Source organism: Rhinolophus hipposideros (assembly GCF_964194185.1).
Source record: "Rhinolophus hipposideros genome assembly, chromosome: 6".
Taxonomy (NCBI): Eukaryota; Metazoa; Chordata; class Mammalia; order Chiroptera; family Rhinolophidae; genus Rhinolophus; species Rhinolophus hipposideros.
Window position 1 is genome coordinate 97,078,103 of NC_138052.1, and position 15,855 is coordinate 97,093,957.

At 55.7% G+C, this 15,855-nt stretch overlaps 1 protein-coding gene across 5 annotated transcripts in view; it reads left to right on the forward strand.

Annotated features, from left to right (window-relative positions):
- The first annotated feature begins 13,531 nt into the window (after positions 1–13,531).
- Positions 13,532–15,855, forward strand: part of AGAP1 (ArfGAP with GTPase domain, ankyrin repeat and PH domain 1) — a 521,440-nt gene continuing 519,116 nt past the window's right edge. For all 5 annotated transcript variants that reach the window (XM_081051870.1, XM_081051871.1, XM_081051872.1 and 2 more), the window contains exon 1: positions 13,532–14,029. In XM_081051870.1, coding sequence (XP_080907996.1) covers positions 13,867–14,029 — 163 coding nt within the window. In that variant the 5' untranslated portion in view covers positions 13,532–13,866. The remainder of the gene's footprint in view (positions 14,030–15,855) is intronic.

The following is a 15,855-nucleotide window of genomic DNA, read 5'->3' on the forward strand; positions in this document are numbered from 1 at the left end:
AACAGCAGTCCGCGCTTGCCAGCCACCATCTTCTTGCTAGCCCCCATTCCTTTCCTGCTAGCGTAGCCACAGCAGTTATATTAGTGGCCAATGGCTTACGGGTTACAGCTGACGGCCAACTAGCCACAGATGCTGGCCATCTGATCACAGTTGATGGCCATTTACTACCCGAGCCAGCACCTTTCTATTGTGAGGCCGAGAGCCTGGAAACTGCTTTTTGGGGCTTTGTCCCCACAGTTCCATAACTGCTTCAAATATTTGGTTGCTACAACATAACCAATAAAATTTAGAAATGAGTTGCCAAACGTTGATGTATACTGTTGGCATAGTCATAAAACTCCTATTTCTTTGCTCCCGTGGGGGTCAAAATAAAAGGCTCTGTATTTACATTGTTGCCCCTTTACTATGTCCTCGGAGGTCGCCCACAGGGCCAGCTGTCGCTACCAGCAGGATTAAGGACTCCCTGACTTTGGTCCAGACCTTTCCTGTGATTTCCCATGTTCTGGTATTACTAGAGGTTTGCTGTTACAGCAACATCTTCTAGAGGCCCCACCCAACCTAGGCAGACCCCTCCAACACTAATGCAGGGCTCTGCACACTCTCTGCAAAGGGCCTGGCAGTCAACAGTTTGGGCTTCACAGACCAGTGTGGTCTCTGCCATAACTACTCAACTCTGTAGCGTGAGAGCAGCCAGAGATGACACACACACCAATGGGCGTGGGAGTGTTCTGATAACATTTTATGGAGACACTGAAATTTGAATTTTGTATAACTTCCACATGTTGTGAAATAGTCATCTTTTAACTTTTCAAAAAACAGTTAAAATGTAAAAAATAATTCTTATCTCAGAGACCACACAGAAACAGGCCATGGGGAAGGTTTGATGAACAGATTGTAGTTTGCCAGCTGCCAATCTCGTGTTCTGATAGGCTCTCTGGATTCTGGGTGAAGGGAAGGAGGGAAAAGAAATAGAATTGGAGAGAGGTGTCAAAGAGAAAAGCAAAGGAGGGTCTTATTCACCAATCCCCCCTCTGCCCACATCCTCCCTTTGCTCTGCTTCTTGCTATGGTGAGCAGAGCAAAAAGTCCCCCAGTATATGATAAGGAAGGAGTGTCATGGGCCTAGAAAATATTTAAATACCTGGAAAGTGTTTGGAAGCCCTATACCTACACTTGCGTTTCAATTTCTCCCAAAATGAAGCTATTATAATAGGAAACCTCATATACAGAGGATGCCAAAAAAATGTACACACATTTTAAGAAAGGAAAAAACTCTATTAAAATTACGCTGATGGTAACCACTTTGAGCACCTCTTGTAATTGCAGAAGTCAAACGTGACTTGTATTCATCTTCTGTTATCGGTATATATTGAGCATTACAATTTTAATACAGTTTTTTCCTTTCTTAAAATATGTATACATTTTTGGGGGCACCCTCTGTGTTAAGAGAAAAGGGGAGCTTTTATGCAAAGGGAACCAAGGTGAGGGGGCAGAGATGGGAAAGCCCAGTGAAGTGATGCCCCAGCCCAGTGCTAGTGGGTTTGGGGGGAGGGGTGGCTTCAAGGAACACCGTTTGACAACCTCTGTTCTAAGGAAAGGAGGAGGCTAGTCCAAACAATTGGCGGCTGTTCCTTTTCCAAAAGCGGTTTCTGTTCCTGGCACATCTGCGGAAAGTTGGCCAGTGTGCTGTATACCAAGTGTGCCCTGGGTCCCAGCCGGGCTCGTGCCAGGGCCTCCTCTGCAGGGCACGCTCTCACTCTGGGCAGAGTGTGACGGAAACCACACACGGGAAGGGAAGGCATTCTTGTTAGCCAGCACGTTTTGCTGGGTGGGTTACAGCTTAGCAAAGCATCCATTCACAGTCCAAAAGCAGTACCTAAGTGAGAACAGGAGAGGAGAGCAAGGTTGGGACTGGGGAAAATGATCTTCAGTTACACAGGAAACTGTACAGTGACCACGCACATGGGTCCAGATATGTAATGGGCTTGTCTTCCATATCACAGAAGACGTCCCTGTGATCGCGCTGATGAATCATTCCATTGTGTTTTTAGAAGTAGAAGGGACCCCCGCTTAGGATGAAAGGCAGTTGTGATTACACTTAGAAAATCGACAATGGAGCTTTAAATCCTGGGTGTGTCACTTCTGGCTGCAACCTTGGACAAATCACCTCCCTTACCTGCTGAGCAAGGTCTTTGAAGGTTAAATGAGATAAGGTTGAAAGGTGTTGGGCTAAGTGTGGGGACAGAGCCAGGTGTGCTCTCGGCCTCATGTGGAAAGATGCTGGCTCAGGTAGTAAATGGCCATCAACTGTGATTGGATGGCCATCAGCTGTGGCTAGTTGGCCATCGGCTGTGACCAGTGAGCCATTGGCCACTAATATAACTGCTGTGGCTACACTAGCAGAAAAATGGGTGCTAGCAAGAAGATGGTGGCTGAGCTAGCAAGAGCGGATTGCAGTTAGCAAGTGGGTTGGTTGGTTGGCAGAAAAGCGGATGGCAGATTGTAAATCGTGTGGCTCCTGCTTCCTGTGTCTCCAACCCAGCCGCCAGTGAGACTAGTGGTGTGACTCTTCTACCTATGGCTCCGTGGGTGTTCCTTTTTGGCCTAGCCATATCCTGCGTTCCTATGTGGGGAGCGGGACCACAGACTCCGCATGCTGCCCCGCATGACACTAAGTACTTCACAATTTGATAAATATTTACACTAAATCTATATTTGGAAACCAAGTGACAATTGAAGAATAGAACAGCAATATTTTTTGGTTGTTGTCTGTACATTCAGAGGGTACATCAAAAGGAACAGTTTACCAAATGTAGTAAATCTGAAAGTTTAACAAAACCCCGAAAGATATTGTAGCAGATAATCTAATAAACAAACAAAAAGCTCAGGGCATAGATGTTTTCAAAACTATATGATAACTATGATGAGAAAACAATAAACTCAGTAAACATTACAGAGACCCTCCTTTTAGCGGCCTTATTCTAATTAATTAAACCAAGTTCTAATTATTACTTGGTTTTGTCATGATCTGGGAGGTGATTGTGTGGACAAAACCCCAAAAAACAGTTTCCAGGCTCTCGGCCTCACATAGAAAGGTGCTGGCTCGGGTAGTAAATGGCCATCAACTGTGATCAGATGCCAGCAGCTGTGGCTAGTTGGCCGTCAGCTGTAACCCGTAGGCCATTGGCCACTAATATAACGGCTGTGGCTACGCTAGCAGAAAAGGAATGGGGGCTAGCAAGAAGATGGTGGCTGGCAAGCGCGGACTGCTGCTAGGCAGATTATGTAGATCCTGCTTCCTGTGTCTCCAGCCCAGCCGCCAGCGAGAATATATTGGTTTGACTCCCCTATCTATGGCTCCGTGGGTGTTCCTTTTTGGCCTTACCGTGTCCTGCGTTCTTGGGCGGGGAGCGGGAGCTGAGACCCTGCACGACAAATGGCGCAGCGAGCAGGGTCTCCCGCGTGACACATGGCGTAGTCGGCAGGATACAGTGCTGGCCAAAGCTTTCCGAAGGGCAGTGGAGCAGTTTGTGCCTATGAAAGCTCAGTCTGAGGAAGACCAGGAGGAGCAGCTGCCGGAGAGCTCGATTCCCGTGGAGGGGTGGAAAGATGTGGATGGTTCCCCAACCAGCAGAGGCCGGAGAAAGTGGAGAAAGCGGAGAAAGCGAAGGTTGTTGCCGCCCTGTGGGCCGGGAACTGCTTGCTGAGGCAGCCCAGATGCAGGACTTTTAGTCCAAGGAGGAAACGCTTGCTGAGTCCTCCATGGGAGATGAGGGTGAGGTCAAGGTCTTCCCTCACCCCCAGGACAGCCCTGGCGAATGACTATGGACTATGGGGAATTGCCTTCTATCCCTAATTTATTGGACGCTTGACTGTTTGGGAACATACCACCATGTAGTGGGACTGGTTTGATGTTTGCTTTTGTGTCTTGACTGGCCGCCATTGATAATATGTAAGCACCTTGATGTGAGCCGCTGTTGTTCCAGCACGGTACCCCGAGAGGCCCAGAGAGAGAGTGGCAGTGCCCTGAGAGCCCTGGCTGAGTCCAGGAAGTCTGGCTGTGTCCAGAGAGAGTGGCAGTGCCCTGAGAGCCCTGGCTGTGTCCAGGAAGTCTGGCTGTGTCCAGAGAGAGTGGCAGTGCCCTGAGGCCCTGGCTGTGTCCAGGAAGTCTGGCTGTGTCCAGAGAGAGTGGCAGTGCCCTGAAGCCCTGGCTGTGTCCAGGAAGGCTGGCTGTGTCCAGAGAGAGTGGCAGTGCCCTGAGAAACTCTGGCTGTGCCCGGGGAGACTGGTGGTACCCTAAGAAGCCCAGGAAGTCTGGCTGTGCCCAGAAGTACTGTGGTGGTGCCCTGAGAAAACCTGGCTGTGCCCGGGGAGACTGGTGGTACCCTAAGAAGCCCAGGAAGTCTGGCTGTGCCCAGAAGTACTGGGGTGGTGCCCTGAGAAACCCTGGCTGTGCCCGGGGAGACTGGTGGTACCCTAAGAAGCCCAGGAAGTCTGGCTGTGCCCAGAAGTACTGGGGTGGTGCCCTGAGAAACCCTGGCTGTGCCCGGGGAGACTGGTGGTACCTTAAGAAGCCCAGGAAGTCTGGCTGTGCCCAGAAGTACTGGTGGTGTCCTGAGAAACCCTGGCTGTGCCCAGAGAGCCTGGCTGTGTTCAGGATAGTGCATTCACCTCCAGGCTCCTTGCACAGGGCCCCTCGCAGAAGACGCTTGTTGCGTAGATTGTGAGGCGAGACCCTGTAGGGGTGGAGTGTGTGGACAAAACCCCAAAAAACAGTTTCCAGGCTCTCGGCCTCACATAGAAAGGTGCTGGCTCGGGTAGTAAATGGCCATCAACTGTGATCAGATGCCAGCAGCTGTGGCTAGTTGGCCGTCAGCTGTAACCCGTAGGCCATTGGCCACTAATATAACGGCTGTGGCTACGCTAGCAGAAAAGGAATGGGGGCTAGCAAGAAGATGGTGGCTGGCAAGCGCGGACTGCTGCTAGGCAGATTATGTAGCTCCTGCTTCCTGTGTCTCCAGCCCAGACGCCAGCGAGAATATATTGGTTTGACTCCCCTATCTATGGCTCCGTGGGTGTTCCTTTTTGGCCTTACCGTGTCCTGCGTTCTTGGGCGGGGAGCGGGAGCTGAGACCCTGCACGACAGTGATTATAAAATTTCAGAAGTCTCTGGAAACTACTCATTTGCATCTGATTTCTCACTGTCTAATTTGTTCATCAGCCAAAGCTATGTGTATGAAACCAGCTTTTTCATCAGCTCACAGAATGTGTAGAAGCAAATTAATCTTCCATTTTATGAGAGAAGGATTCATACACTCAGAATTATCCTGCATTTTGTCCTTGCTACACAGAGGAAATGATTTACGCAATTGTGTTAGTGTGTGTCTCTCGAAACACCCACTTTAAAAACAGCTGCCAATCCCAGGTCTGTGTGCAAATGACAGATGCATTTCACACCCCAGTAGCTGACGTGAACATGGGCCAGTGTTCTCATGGCACGTGCAGAAGAAGGCTCGAGGAGGTTGCTAGGACTGTAGGAGTCTCTGCCTTTTACCTTCATTTGGAAAAGAGAAAGGAACAGCACCTGGCTCCGCAGAAACGTTCTAAGGCTACAGCTGTTGTGTGGCCATTCCCACCAGGCAAGGGGCGGGGTGTGTCCACTACACAGCACTGGGGCGTGCGCCACCCTCTGCTCTGGGTTGCCTGACACCTCCAGCCTGCGGGGTCTGCAGCCATGTTGAGTCCCCCACCCCCGGCCCCCGTGTGGGTTCAGGACTTGGTAGCTTTCACAGGCTCAGTTCTGCTCCTGGATTGTTTCAAACAAATAGTGCAGGTTGGGAAAGTGACTTCATCGGTAGGGCTTCAGTTTTCTCGTTGGTATATGAAAGGACTCTGAAGTCCCTCCATAGCATCAATTCTGTGACACTCTGGGACGACAGCCTTCTCTCCAGCACAAATCTTAGGAGCCTAACCCTGGCCTGAAAGCCGACTGACCTCAGTGGAACAGAGCGTCCCTCTGACGTGCCACTAAAAGGACTTGCTTGGTCCAGCAATCCCACCTCTGGGTATAAGCCCCCAAAGAACCGAAAGCAGCGTCTCCAGGAGACATTGGTACACCCGTTGTGGGGACAGAGCCCCAGAAAGCAGTTTCCAGGCTCTCGGCCTCATGTGGAGAGGTGCTGGCTCGGATAGTGGATGGCTGTCAGCTGTGGCTGGTTTAGCCATCAGCTGTAGCCATCAAGCCATTGGTCACTGATATAACTGCCTCGGCTATGGAGGGGAGCCGAGGAGAGTGAAGGAGGAGACTGAAGGAGAGTAAGGAGAGTCGAGGACAGTTGGTCGGTTGGCAGCAAAGCGGACAGCAGATCGCACGTCGTGTAAACCCAGCCTCCAGTGAGACCATAGCGGTATGACTTCCCTACCTATGGCTCCGTGGGTGTTCCTTTTTGGCCTCACCATGTCCTGCGTTCTTATGTGGGGAGCGGGAACAGAGACCCCGCAGGCCGCCCCGCCGGACACCCCGCACGACACCCGTGTTCGAAACATCCTAAGTGTCCATCAACAGATGGATGGGTAAACAAAATGTGTCATATGTGAAATCTAATTCAGCCCTGAAAATAAAGGAAATTCTGACACATGCCGCAACATTGATAAACCTAGAGGACATTATGCCAAGCGAATAAGCCAGTCAAAAAAGACAAATACTGTATGATTCCACTTGCAGGAGGTCCCTAGAATGATCAAATTTGTAGAGACAGAAAGTCCGAGGGGGATTGCCAGAAGCTGCTGGAAGGGGGAATGGGTGTTGTTGATTAATGGGTATATTGTTTCAGTTTTGCAAGATGGGAAGAGTTCTGGAGTTTGGATGCACAACAATGTGAATATACTTAATACTATTGAACTATACACTTAAAAATGGTTAATGTGGTTGTGGGGACAGAGCCAGGAGAGCAGTTTCCAGGCTCTCGGCCTCATGTGGAAAGGTGCTGGCTCAGGTAGTAAATGGCCATCAACTGTGACTGCATGGCCATCAGCTGTGGCTAGTTGGCCGTCAGCTGTAACCAGTGAGCCATTGGCCACTAATATAACTGCTGTGGCTACGCTAGCAGAGAATGGGGGCTAGCAAGAAGATGGTGGCTGATCTGGCAAGAGCGGATTGCAGTTAGCACGGCGGATTGCAGCTAGTAAGTGAGGTTGGTTGGCAGAGAAGTGGATGGCGGGTTGTGGATTTTGTGGCTCCTGCTTCCTGTGTCTCCAACCCAGCCACCAGCGAGACTATAGTGGTATGACTCCCCTACCTATGGCTCCATGGGTGTTCCTTTTTGGCCTCACCATATCCTGTGTTCTTATGTGGGAAGCGGGAGCTGAGACCCCGCAAGCCGCCTGTGGGGACAGAGCCCCAGAGAGCAGTTTCCAGGCTCTCAGCCTCATGTGGAGAGGTGCTGGCTCGGATAGTACATGGCCGTCAGCTGTGGCTGGTTGGCCATCAGCTGTAGCCATTGAGCCATTGGCCACTGATATAACTGCCGTGGCTACGGAGGGGAGCCGAGGAGAGTGAAGGAGGAGACTGGAGGAGAGTCGAGGAGAGTTGGACAGCAGGTCGTACGTCGTGTAAACCCAGCTGCCAGCGAGACTATAGTGGTGTGACTCCCCTACCTATGGCTCCGTGGGTGTTCCTTTTTGGCCTCACCATGTCCTGCGTTCTTATGTGGGGAGCAGGAGCTGAGACCCCGCCGGACGGACGCCCCGCACGACACCGCCCCACATGACAATGATACATTTTGTGTCATGTGTATTTTTTTTTTTTTACAGTTTTTAAAAAAGGACTTGCCTTAGAAGACCCTAACCCTCTCCCTGGGCTGGACACCCAATCTTGCCAGCTCTGTCTTGGCCTTAAAATGGGGATGGGTTTGGGGGGGCGGGGCTGTGTCTGTGACCTTGGATAGGAAAACATTTACATCTTTAATGTATTTGAAGCTCTAATTCAAATGCAGTATTTCCTTCCTTCATGAATGTAAACAACAGACCACAGAAGTATTAGCAGCATCTGAGGCTTTGTCACCAAGAGAAATCAGACAAGTTCCCATCACATTCCAATTACAAATATCTTAAAATATTGTTTATAAGTAATCCAAAATTATGGTAGTGAGTAGACCGACTACCTGTGAAAACGCTACCTTACATGGCAAAAGGGGTTCGGTAGGTGCGATTAAATTAAAAATCCTGAGTTGGGGAGATGATCCTGGATCACCCAGGTGGGCTCAATGACATCACAAGGTCCTTTTAAGAGGCAGGCAGGAGGGTCCAAGAGAGCTTTGAAGATGCTGTGCTGCTGGCTTTGAAAATGGAGGAAAAGGCCCCAAGCCGAGGGATCCAATTAGCCTCTAGAAATTTGAAAGCAAGGAAACAGATTCCCTTCTAGAGCCTCCAGAATGAACACAGCCCTGCTGACACCTCGATTTTAGCCCCCTGAGACCCATGTCAGACTTCTGTCTTCCAGAACTGTGAGATAAAGAGTTGTTGTGAGCCACTAAATTTGTGTTAATTTGTTACAGCAGCTCTAGGAAGTTGATACAACCGGGAGGTTCAGAATAGTTTTGCTGAGTAAAGACTCCCAGAGGAAAGGCAGGATGAGGGTTTTGCTTCTATGCTTGTCTTCTGAGAAATAGTAACTCTTCTCTGTCTTTATTCAACAACAAAGCTCACAGAACAGAACTCACTCCACCTATACAGTGATATCTATTCTGTTCTATCCTATCCTATTTATTGATAAGATTGAACGCAACCTATTCAAGTTTCATGGCCCATAGAATTCATCTCTGCGTAACCATTCCTCTTTAATAAGAAAATATGGCGATGGACATTTTTTGGCCCCTTGGGTTTTTATCCAAAGCGGTAAAGTGAGCGTTATAAAGCATCATGGTTTGGGGCAAATTTCATCCTGGCAATTCAAGATTGCTGAGACTGTGAGGGGAAGTGCAATTGTCTGCAGGAGAAAAGAAGGGCCTGTGAGGAAAGACGAGTGAGGGCTCTCCAGGCAGCCATTAACCGAGGAATTTCTGAGAAAAGTCCAGTCCAGTGTTCAGTGTTAATTTGCCTCCATCTCTTCTGAGCCCTGACATCCGCTGCCCCACCTTCTGTTACCCCTAAAGCTTTGTAAGTGTCTTTAAGAAACACTCTCATTTTAGTGACACTTGGCAAAATAAAACTTGGAGTCCATACAGAAATCTTCCGCATTTTCAGTGGGATAGTGAAAATCTTGGTTGAAGCTCATATGTAGTCCATTAATTTTAAGGATATTCAATAAATGTGAAAACCTTTTAAAAATGACCTTAAGCTAACAACAGTACTACCGCTCATTTTGTTTACTTTGCACATGAAGATATTCCTTTAATCTTACAAATGAACACTGGCTGACCTAAAAGTATAAGTGGAAAGGAAGCATTTAGAAATTGTGTTCACCTGTTTCTGTCTTTCATCACTTTGGGTCATGTCTGTGGGGCACTGTGGTGAGATTCTGAACATGTTAGTGAGAGGTGACTTATCACTTTACACAAAGCTCGTGAGTTCCCAATGGATACCCGGCCCCAGGGCGTGTGGGTGGGTCCAAGGCTGATTCTGGTAACCCAATGTTTCCTTTGAAGATTCTTCTCCTTACAAGTGTAGGTTCAAATGCAACTACCATTATATTAACACCCCCAAAGAGTAAACGGTAAGTGCATATCGGACAATGGCAGCATTTATTAATGTGTTATAGGCAGAATAGTGTCCCCTAGCCCTCAAAGATGTCCATGTCCCAATACCTGGAACCTGTGGATGCATTACCTTCCATAGCAAAGGGGAATTAAAATTGCAGATGGAATAAAGGTTACTAATCAGATGAGCTTGAAATGGGAAAATCATCCTGGATTATCTGGGTGGGGTCAATATGATCACAAAGGTTCTGAAAAGTGGGGAAAGCAACTGCAGGAAGGGTCAGAGTGATGTGATGTGAGAAAAAACTCACCTCACCTTTGCAGGCTGTGAAATAGGAGAAAAGTGTCACAAGTCAAGGAGAGCAGGTGGCCTCAAGAAGCTGAAAAAGGCAAGGGAAGGGATCTTACACAGAGCTTACAAAAAGGAATGCGTCTGTCTCCTGATCCTGGAGAGACCCGTGTCAGACTTCTGACCCACACAACTACAGGGTAATACATTTGTGCTATTAACACCACTAAGTTTATGGCAGCAAAAGTAATAATAGGGTCTCAGGAAGAAGATGAGTCATGGCCATCAGATAAAGGCTCCCTGGAGAAGACCAGCAAAGCCAGTGTGGGAACTGGGCTGTCTCTCAAGGGGTCTCTTATTCATGGTAAACGCTCGATAAATGATGAATCAAGAAACAAAGATGTCTCTCTCACACATAGCACGACTCTCATGTTTTCACAAGGTTCAAGGATCCCCTCTCTATTAGTACCTATTACTGTAGAACAAATTATTACAAAACACAGTGACTTAAAACATTAATCATTTACTATCATTCATAGTTTCTATGAGTCAGGAAGTCAGATAAGGCACAGAGGGGACAGTGTGGCTCACTCTACTATGTGCAGGGCTCCAGCTCTTAAGACTTGAAGCTTGGAATCTGGAATCATCTGCAGGATCTTTTATTCACACACAGTCTGCCCCAGAGGCTTGCGCTTCCTCACAACGTGGTGGTCAAGAGACTCTTGGTAGGTGTGTGAGAAGGAGCTTGAGACATGTTGGATTTAAATTGCCAGGGGCATAGAAGAGATGCTGAGGAGGCCGTTACATATGTTATCCGGGGGTGAGGCCTGGGCTGGAGATATAAATTTGAGTTCCATTAACCTGTGTATGATATCCAAAGCCAAAAAACAGAGATATGGCATATAAAAAAGAGAAGAGGCCCAAGGAGTCCCCTGGGGCTTTCCATATTTAGAGATTATGGAAGTAAGAAGGAATCACTCAAGGGACTGAGAAGCCAGGAAGGTAGGAGGAAAGCCTGGAGAGCACATTGTCACAGCAGCCAAGAGGAGGGTTCTCAGGGAGGGGGAATGATGGAGGGCTGCGGATAGGCTAAGGAAAACGAGGCCACTTGCAGACATCTCAGTTATTGCAATTACTTATGACCATTGAAAGCCAGAAGCATCTCGCGGATGGAGTGAAGAACTCGGCCTAATTGTGCCAGGGACTCTGCTGGGAGCTGGGCGTGGGGAGCAGGGTGTGACAAGGCCCACAGTACTGAAGATGGTGGGCACATTCACCTGGAGAATTGGGAACGCAGAAACTGTAACCCAGCCAGGCCGGCTACCTGGTGCATACGCCAGACACAGGCTGCACGGGACCAGGTGGAGCCTCAGGTGGCTTTACTCAGGGTTGCCAGGCCCGGGACTTCTGTTTCTTACAGATGGGTGGGGGCGGGGCTCGGCGGTGCGCGCAGACCAGGCACGTGGGCGACCGGTCCCGGCCTCAGAACTGTGCGGGGAGCCCTCCGCGCGGGGGTTGTGCGGTGCGGGGCAGCTGCGCGGGGCCTGTGCGGTGCGGGGAGCCCTCCGCGCGGGGCTGTGCGGTGCGGAGCAGCTGCGCGGGGCTGTGCGGTGCGGGGCAGCTGCGCGGGGCCTGTGCGGTGCGGGCAGCTGCGCGGGGCCTGTGCGGTGCGGGGCAGCTGCGCGGGGCCTGTGCGGTGCGGGGAGCCCTCCGCGCGGGGGTTGTGCGGTGCGGGGCAGCTGCGCGGGGCCTGTGCGGTGCGGGGAGCCCTCCGCGCGGGGCTGTGCGGTGCGGGGCAGCTGCGCGGGGCCTGTGCGGTGCGGGGCAGCTGCGCGGGGCTGTGCGGTGCGGGGCAGCTGCGCGGGGCCTGTGCGGTGCGGGGCAGCTGCGCGGGGCTGTGCGGTGCGGGGCAGCTGCGCGGGGCCTGTGCGGTGCGGTGCGGGGCAGCTGCGCGGGGCCTGTGCGGTGCGGGGCAGCTGCGCGGGGCTGTGCGGTGCGGGGCAGCTGCGCGGGGCCTGTGCGGTGCGGTGCGGGGCAGCTGCGCGGGGCCTGTGCGGTGCGGGGCAGCTGCGCGGGGCCTGTGCGGTGCGGGGCAGCTGCGCGGGGCTGTGCGGTGCGGGGCAGCTGCGCGGGGCCTGTGCGGTGCGGTGCGGGGCAGCTGCGCGGGGCCTGTGCGGTGCGGGGCAGCTGCGCGGGGCTGTGCGGTGCGGGGCAGCTGCGCGGGGCCTGTGCGGTGCGGTGCGGGGCAGCTGCGCGGGGCCTGTGCGGTGCGGGGCAGCTGCGCGGGGCTGTGCGGTGCGGGGCAGCTGCGCGGGGCCTGTGCGGTGCGGTGCGGGGCAGCTGCGCGGGGCCTGTGCGGTGCGGGGCAGCTGCGCGGGGCCTGTGCGGTGCGGGGCAGCTGCGCGGGGCTGTGCGGTGCGGGGCAGCTGCGCGGGGCCTGTGCGGTGCGGTGCGGGGCAGCTGCGCGGGGCCTGTGCGGTGCGGGGCAGCTGCGCGGGGCTGTGCGGTGCGGGGCAGCTGCGCGGGGCCTGTGCGGTGCGGTGCGGGGCAGCTGCGCGGGGCCTGTGCGGTGCGGGGCAGCTGCGCGGGGCCTGTGCGGTGCGGGGCAGCTGCGCGGGGCTGTGCGGTGCGGGGCAGCTGCGCGGGGCCCCGGGGCTGCCAGGGGCCACGCCGCGCTCGGGCAGCGCTCGGGAGGCTACGGCCTGAGGGCCACCTCTGTCCCCCCCCGGACCCCCCCTTTAAGGAGGATGATGCTCGGGAAACCTCCGTGGTACTTCATCGCACCGAGCGCGCATCCTTATCTAAACTTCACTTTACTCGTGGACTCAACACCCACGCCCCCGAGGGAGCACGCAGGTCACTGTCGGAAAAGGAGGCTGAAAGTTAAAAATGGTGGGGAGGGAAGCCAACCAAGTGCCATCGGGGGACACTGGCGAGTCGCCGTCTCACGCCAGCCACTTGGAAACCACAAAACCGCGGGCCGGCGGGGTCGCGCAGCGCCTCCCGGGCCCGAGGGGCGGCGCGGGGGCCGGCGGAGAGGACGGGGGCAGGCGCCCCAACGCGCCGGAGGCGGGCGGGCGGGCGGACAGTCCTGCTCCCCGGTCCCCCGGCCCCGGCTGCGCGCCTGGCCACGAGCCCGCGCGCCCGCACAGCGTCGTCCCCGCGGGGAGCCGACGCGGCGCGGACTACAAGTCCCAGGAAGCCCCGCGGCCGGCGGGGCGGGGCCTGGCGCCATTCCCCGGGATCCGGCGCGCTGGGAAGCGCCGCGGAGCACGCAGCGGCCGGAGGGCGGGCAGCGCACGGGGGGCGGGGCGAGGCGGGGGCGGGGCCGACGTGGGCCGGAGTGCTGCGTGCCGGGGAGGGGGCCGGCCGGGCTGGCGGCGCGGGGAGCGGGCTCGGCGGCTGGCGCGGCGCCTGCGGCTCGGTCCCGGCTCGGCGGGCGGCGCTCGGCAGGCTCAGCGCGGGGCCCCGGCGCGCCGGGCAGGCAGCTCGCAGCGCGCGGACCCACAGCGCGGCCGGGCGCCCGGAGCGGCGCGGCCACTGCCCGGGGGCCGGCCCTGGGCCCCGGAGCTCGGAGCGCGGCGGCCGCCGGGGCGTTAATGGCTGCTCGCAGGGGCAGCGCCTAGGCTGGACGCGGCTGCGGCGCGGGGAGGCGCCCGGGCGAGCCTCCGGGGGGCCGGGCGGCGCGCTCCATGGGGGCCCGCTGAGCCGGCGCGCGTCCCGGCCATGCACTGAGCCCGCGGGCCGCCCGCGCCCGCTCCGCCCGCTCCTTTCTTCTCGCGCCCCCTCCGCCCGCAGCCGCGGGCCCGGCTCCCCGGGGGCTGCGGCGCCCCGGGCTCGGCGGCCCGCGGGCCCCGGGGCGCTGGGCGGCGGGCGGCGCACCATGAACTACCAGCAGCAGCTGGCCAACTCGGCGGCCATCCGGGCCGAGATCCAGCGCTTCGAGTCGGTGCACCCCAACATCTACTCCATCTACGAGCTGCTGGAGCGCGTGGAGGAGCCGGCGCTGCAGAACCAGATCCGAGAGCACGTCATCGCCATCGAAGGTGAGGCCCGGGCCCCGCGGGCTGGCGGAGCTCGCGGGGCAGCTCGGCCGTGCGCGCGTGCGTGCGTGGGGCCCCCCGCGCCGGGCGGGCGCTGCGGGCGGGAACCCGGGCGGGAACCCGGGCGGGAACCCGGGCGGGAACCCGGGCGGGGGGCGGCCGAGCCTGTCCTGCGAGACGGCGCTGTGCTGCGCTCGTGGCCTGGGCCGCCCGAGGGACCCGGCCCAGCCCGGGCCCGGGGGCAGCTGCAAAGGCTGGCGCCGCCGGAGCCGTGACAGGTCACCAGGCCGGGCCGAGCGTCCCGCTGGACGTGGGAGACGGGGTTTGAGACGTGCTGCTGCTGCGCCCAGGCTCTGGCCGGCCGGTGTGGGCGGGGCGCGGCCCCCGCGGCGTGACTTTGCTCGGTGCTGGGCGCAGTGCGGGCCGCCAGCTGAGCCCGTGCAGAGGGGGAGCTCCTGCTGCGGGTCGCGTGGTGCAGGTCCACCTGCTCCGTGCAAAGGCTGGCCCCCGTAGAGTGCTTTCCAGCAAAAGTCCCGGGCGAACTAGAATCACTCTGCCGGGAGGGCGGGGGCCCCGGCGGCCTCGGGGGCTCCCTTTCGCTCGCCTGGAGGCCACCCCCTCTTCCTGCGCGTTGGATGAGATTGTGAGCCCGCAGGAAAGGGGCAGCGCCGTGTCTCCGCTGGGCTGCTGTTCTCTCGGGATTGCCGGTGGCTCTTACTGTTCTGCTCCTGGGCTCCCGCATCGTCTCCCTGCTGTATCCATTTGGTCCTGCCAAGATTCACCTGGGTGACCAGGTGGGCTGCAACCTGGAACGTGGAGTTACACTCAGCCCCAGTCAGTCAGCAAGCAGTCTTTCCCCTCTCGTCACTGTTGGCCAGGGATGGCGGAAGGCTCACGGGTGGCTTGTCTGTAATGCAGAGCCGCCCTAACCAAAGGCCACTAGGGCCGCTGTTGAGGAACATTGAGAACATTCCAAGGCCTGGCAGGAGCGTGTCCAAAAGCCCGGCCGTAGGCAGTCGCCCACCTCCTCTCCATCTGTGAGTGACGGGGCATTGGCCACAGGAAGGCTTTGCTCTGGCGCCCTGCAATCTGCACTTCTAACCCCAGAGTGTCTTGCTTTGACGCTTGGCCAGTCAGGTGGAGACGGTGAATGTTTGGTACTGATGGTGCTCTCGGCAGCCCCGTGGACTTGACCAGTGGCCTGGCCAGGCTGCCGACTGGCCACTGTATCCGTAGGGGGCTGTTCATTCCCGGGCAGGGTATGAACAGCGCTCCAGCCGTCTGTGGGGCTTGGCTCTCAGGGCACCAGGCGCCCTCTTGGCAACTGAAGATGCTTCCAGACTTCTTGAGAGGCAGGGGCTCTGGTGTGCCTCTGACAAGACGAGAGGGAGACCATGACGGTGGGGTGGTGCTGCAGGAAAGTTCTCTGGGGCCTGAGCTCAGCCCTGTTGCCATCAAAGTGGAGGGGCGCTGTGCCTGTCTCACTGTCTGCAGCTCTCTGGCAGCACCCGCAGGAGTCTGATGAAACACTTCGAAAGCCAGTGCCAGGTATTGAACACACCTGGCTGAGAGCACCTCGTTGCTGTGCAGAGACCGCTGGCTGAGGGTGATTCATGAGGCACCTGGCATTCATTTCCCATTCTGGAAGTCCAGCTCTGGGGTCTCGAGCACTTCCAGCAAAGCAATTTGACTTTCTAGCAAGAGGATGTGGTTTTTGTGTTTCTTTAAAAAAAAAAAATGTGGTTCCCAGAGGATGGTTTTTGGTAGCTTGTTGTCTACCTTTATGATGGGAGACTTCTTGCTGGAATCCTTGTTATTTTTAGTAAGAC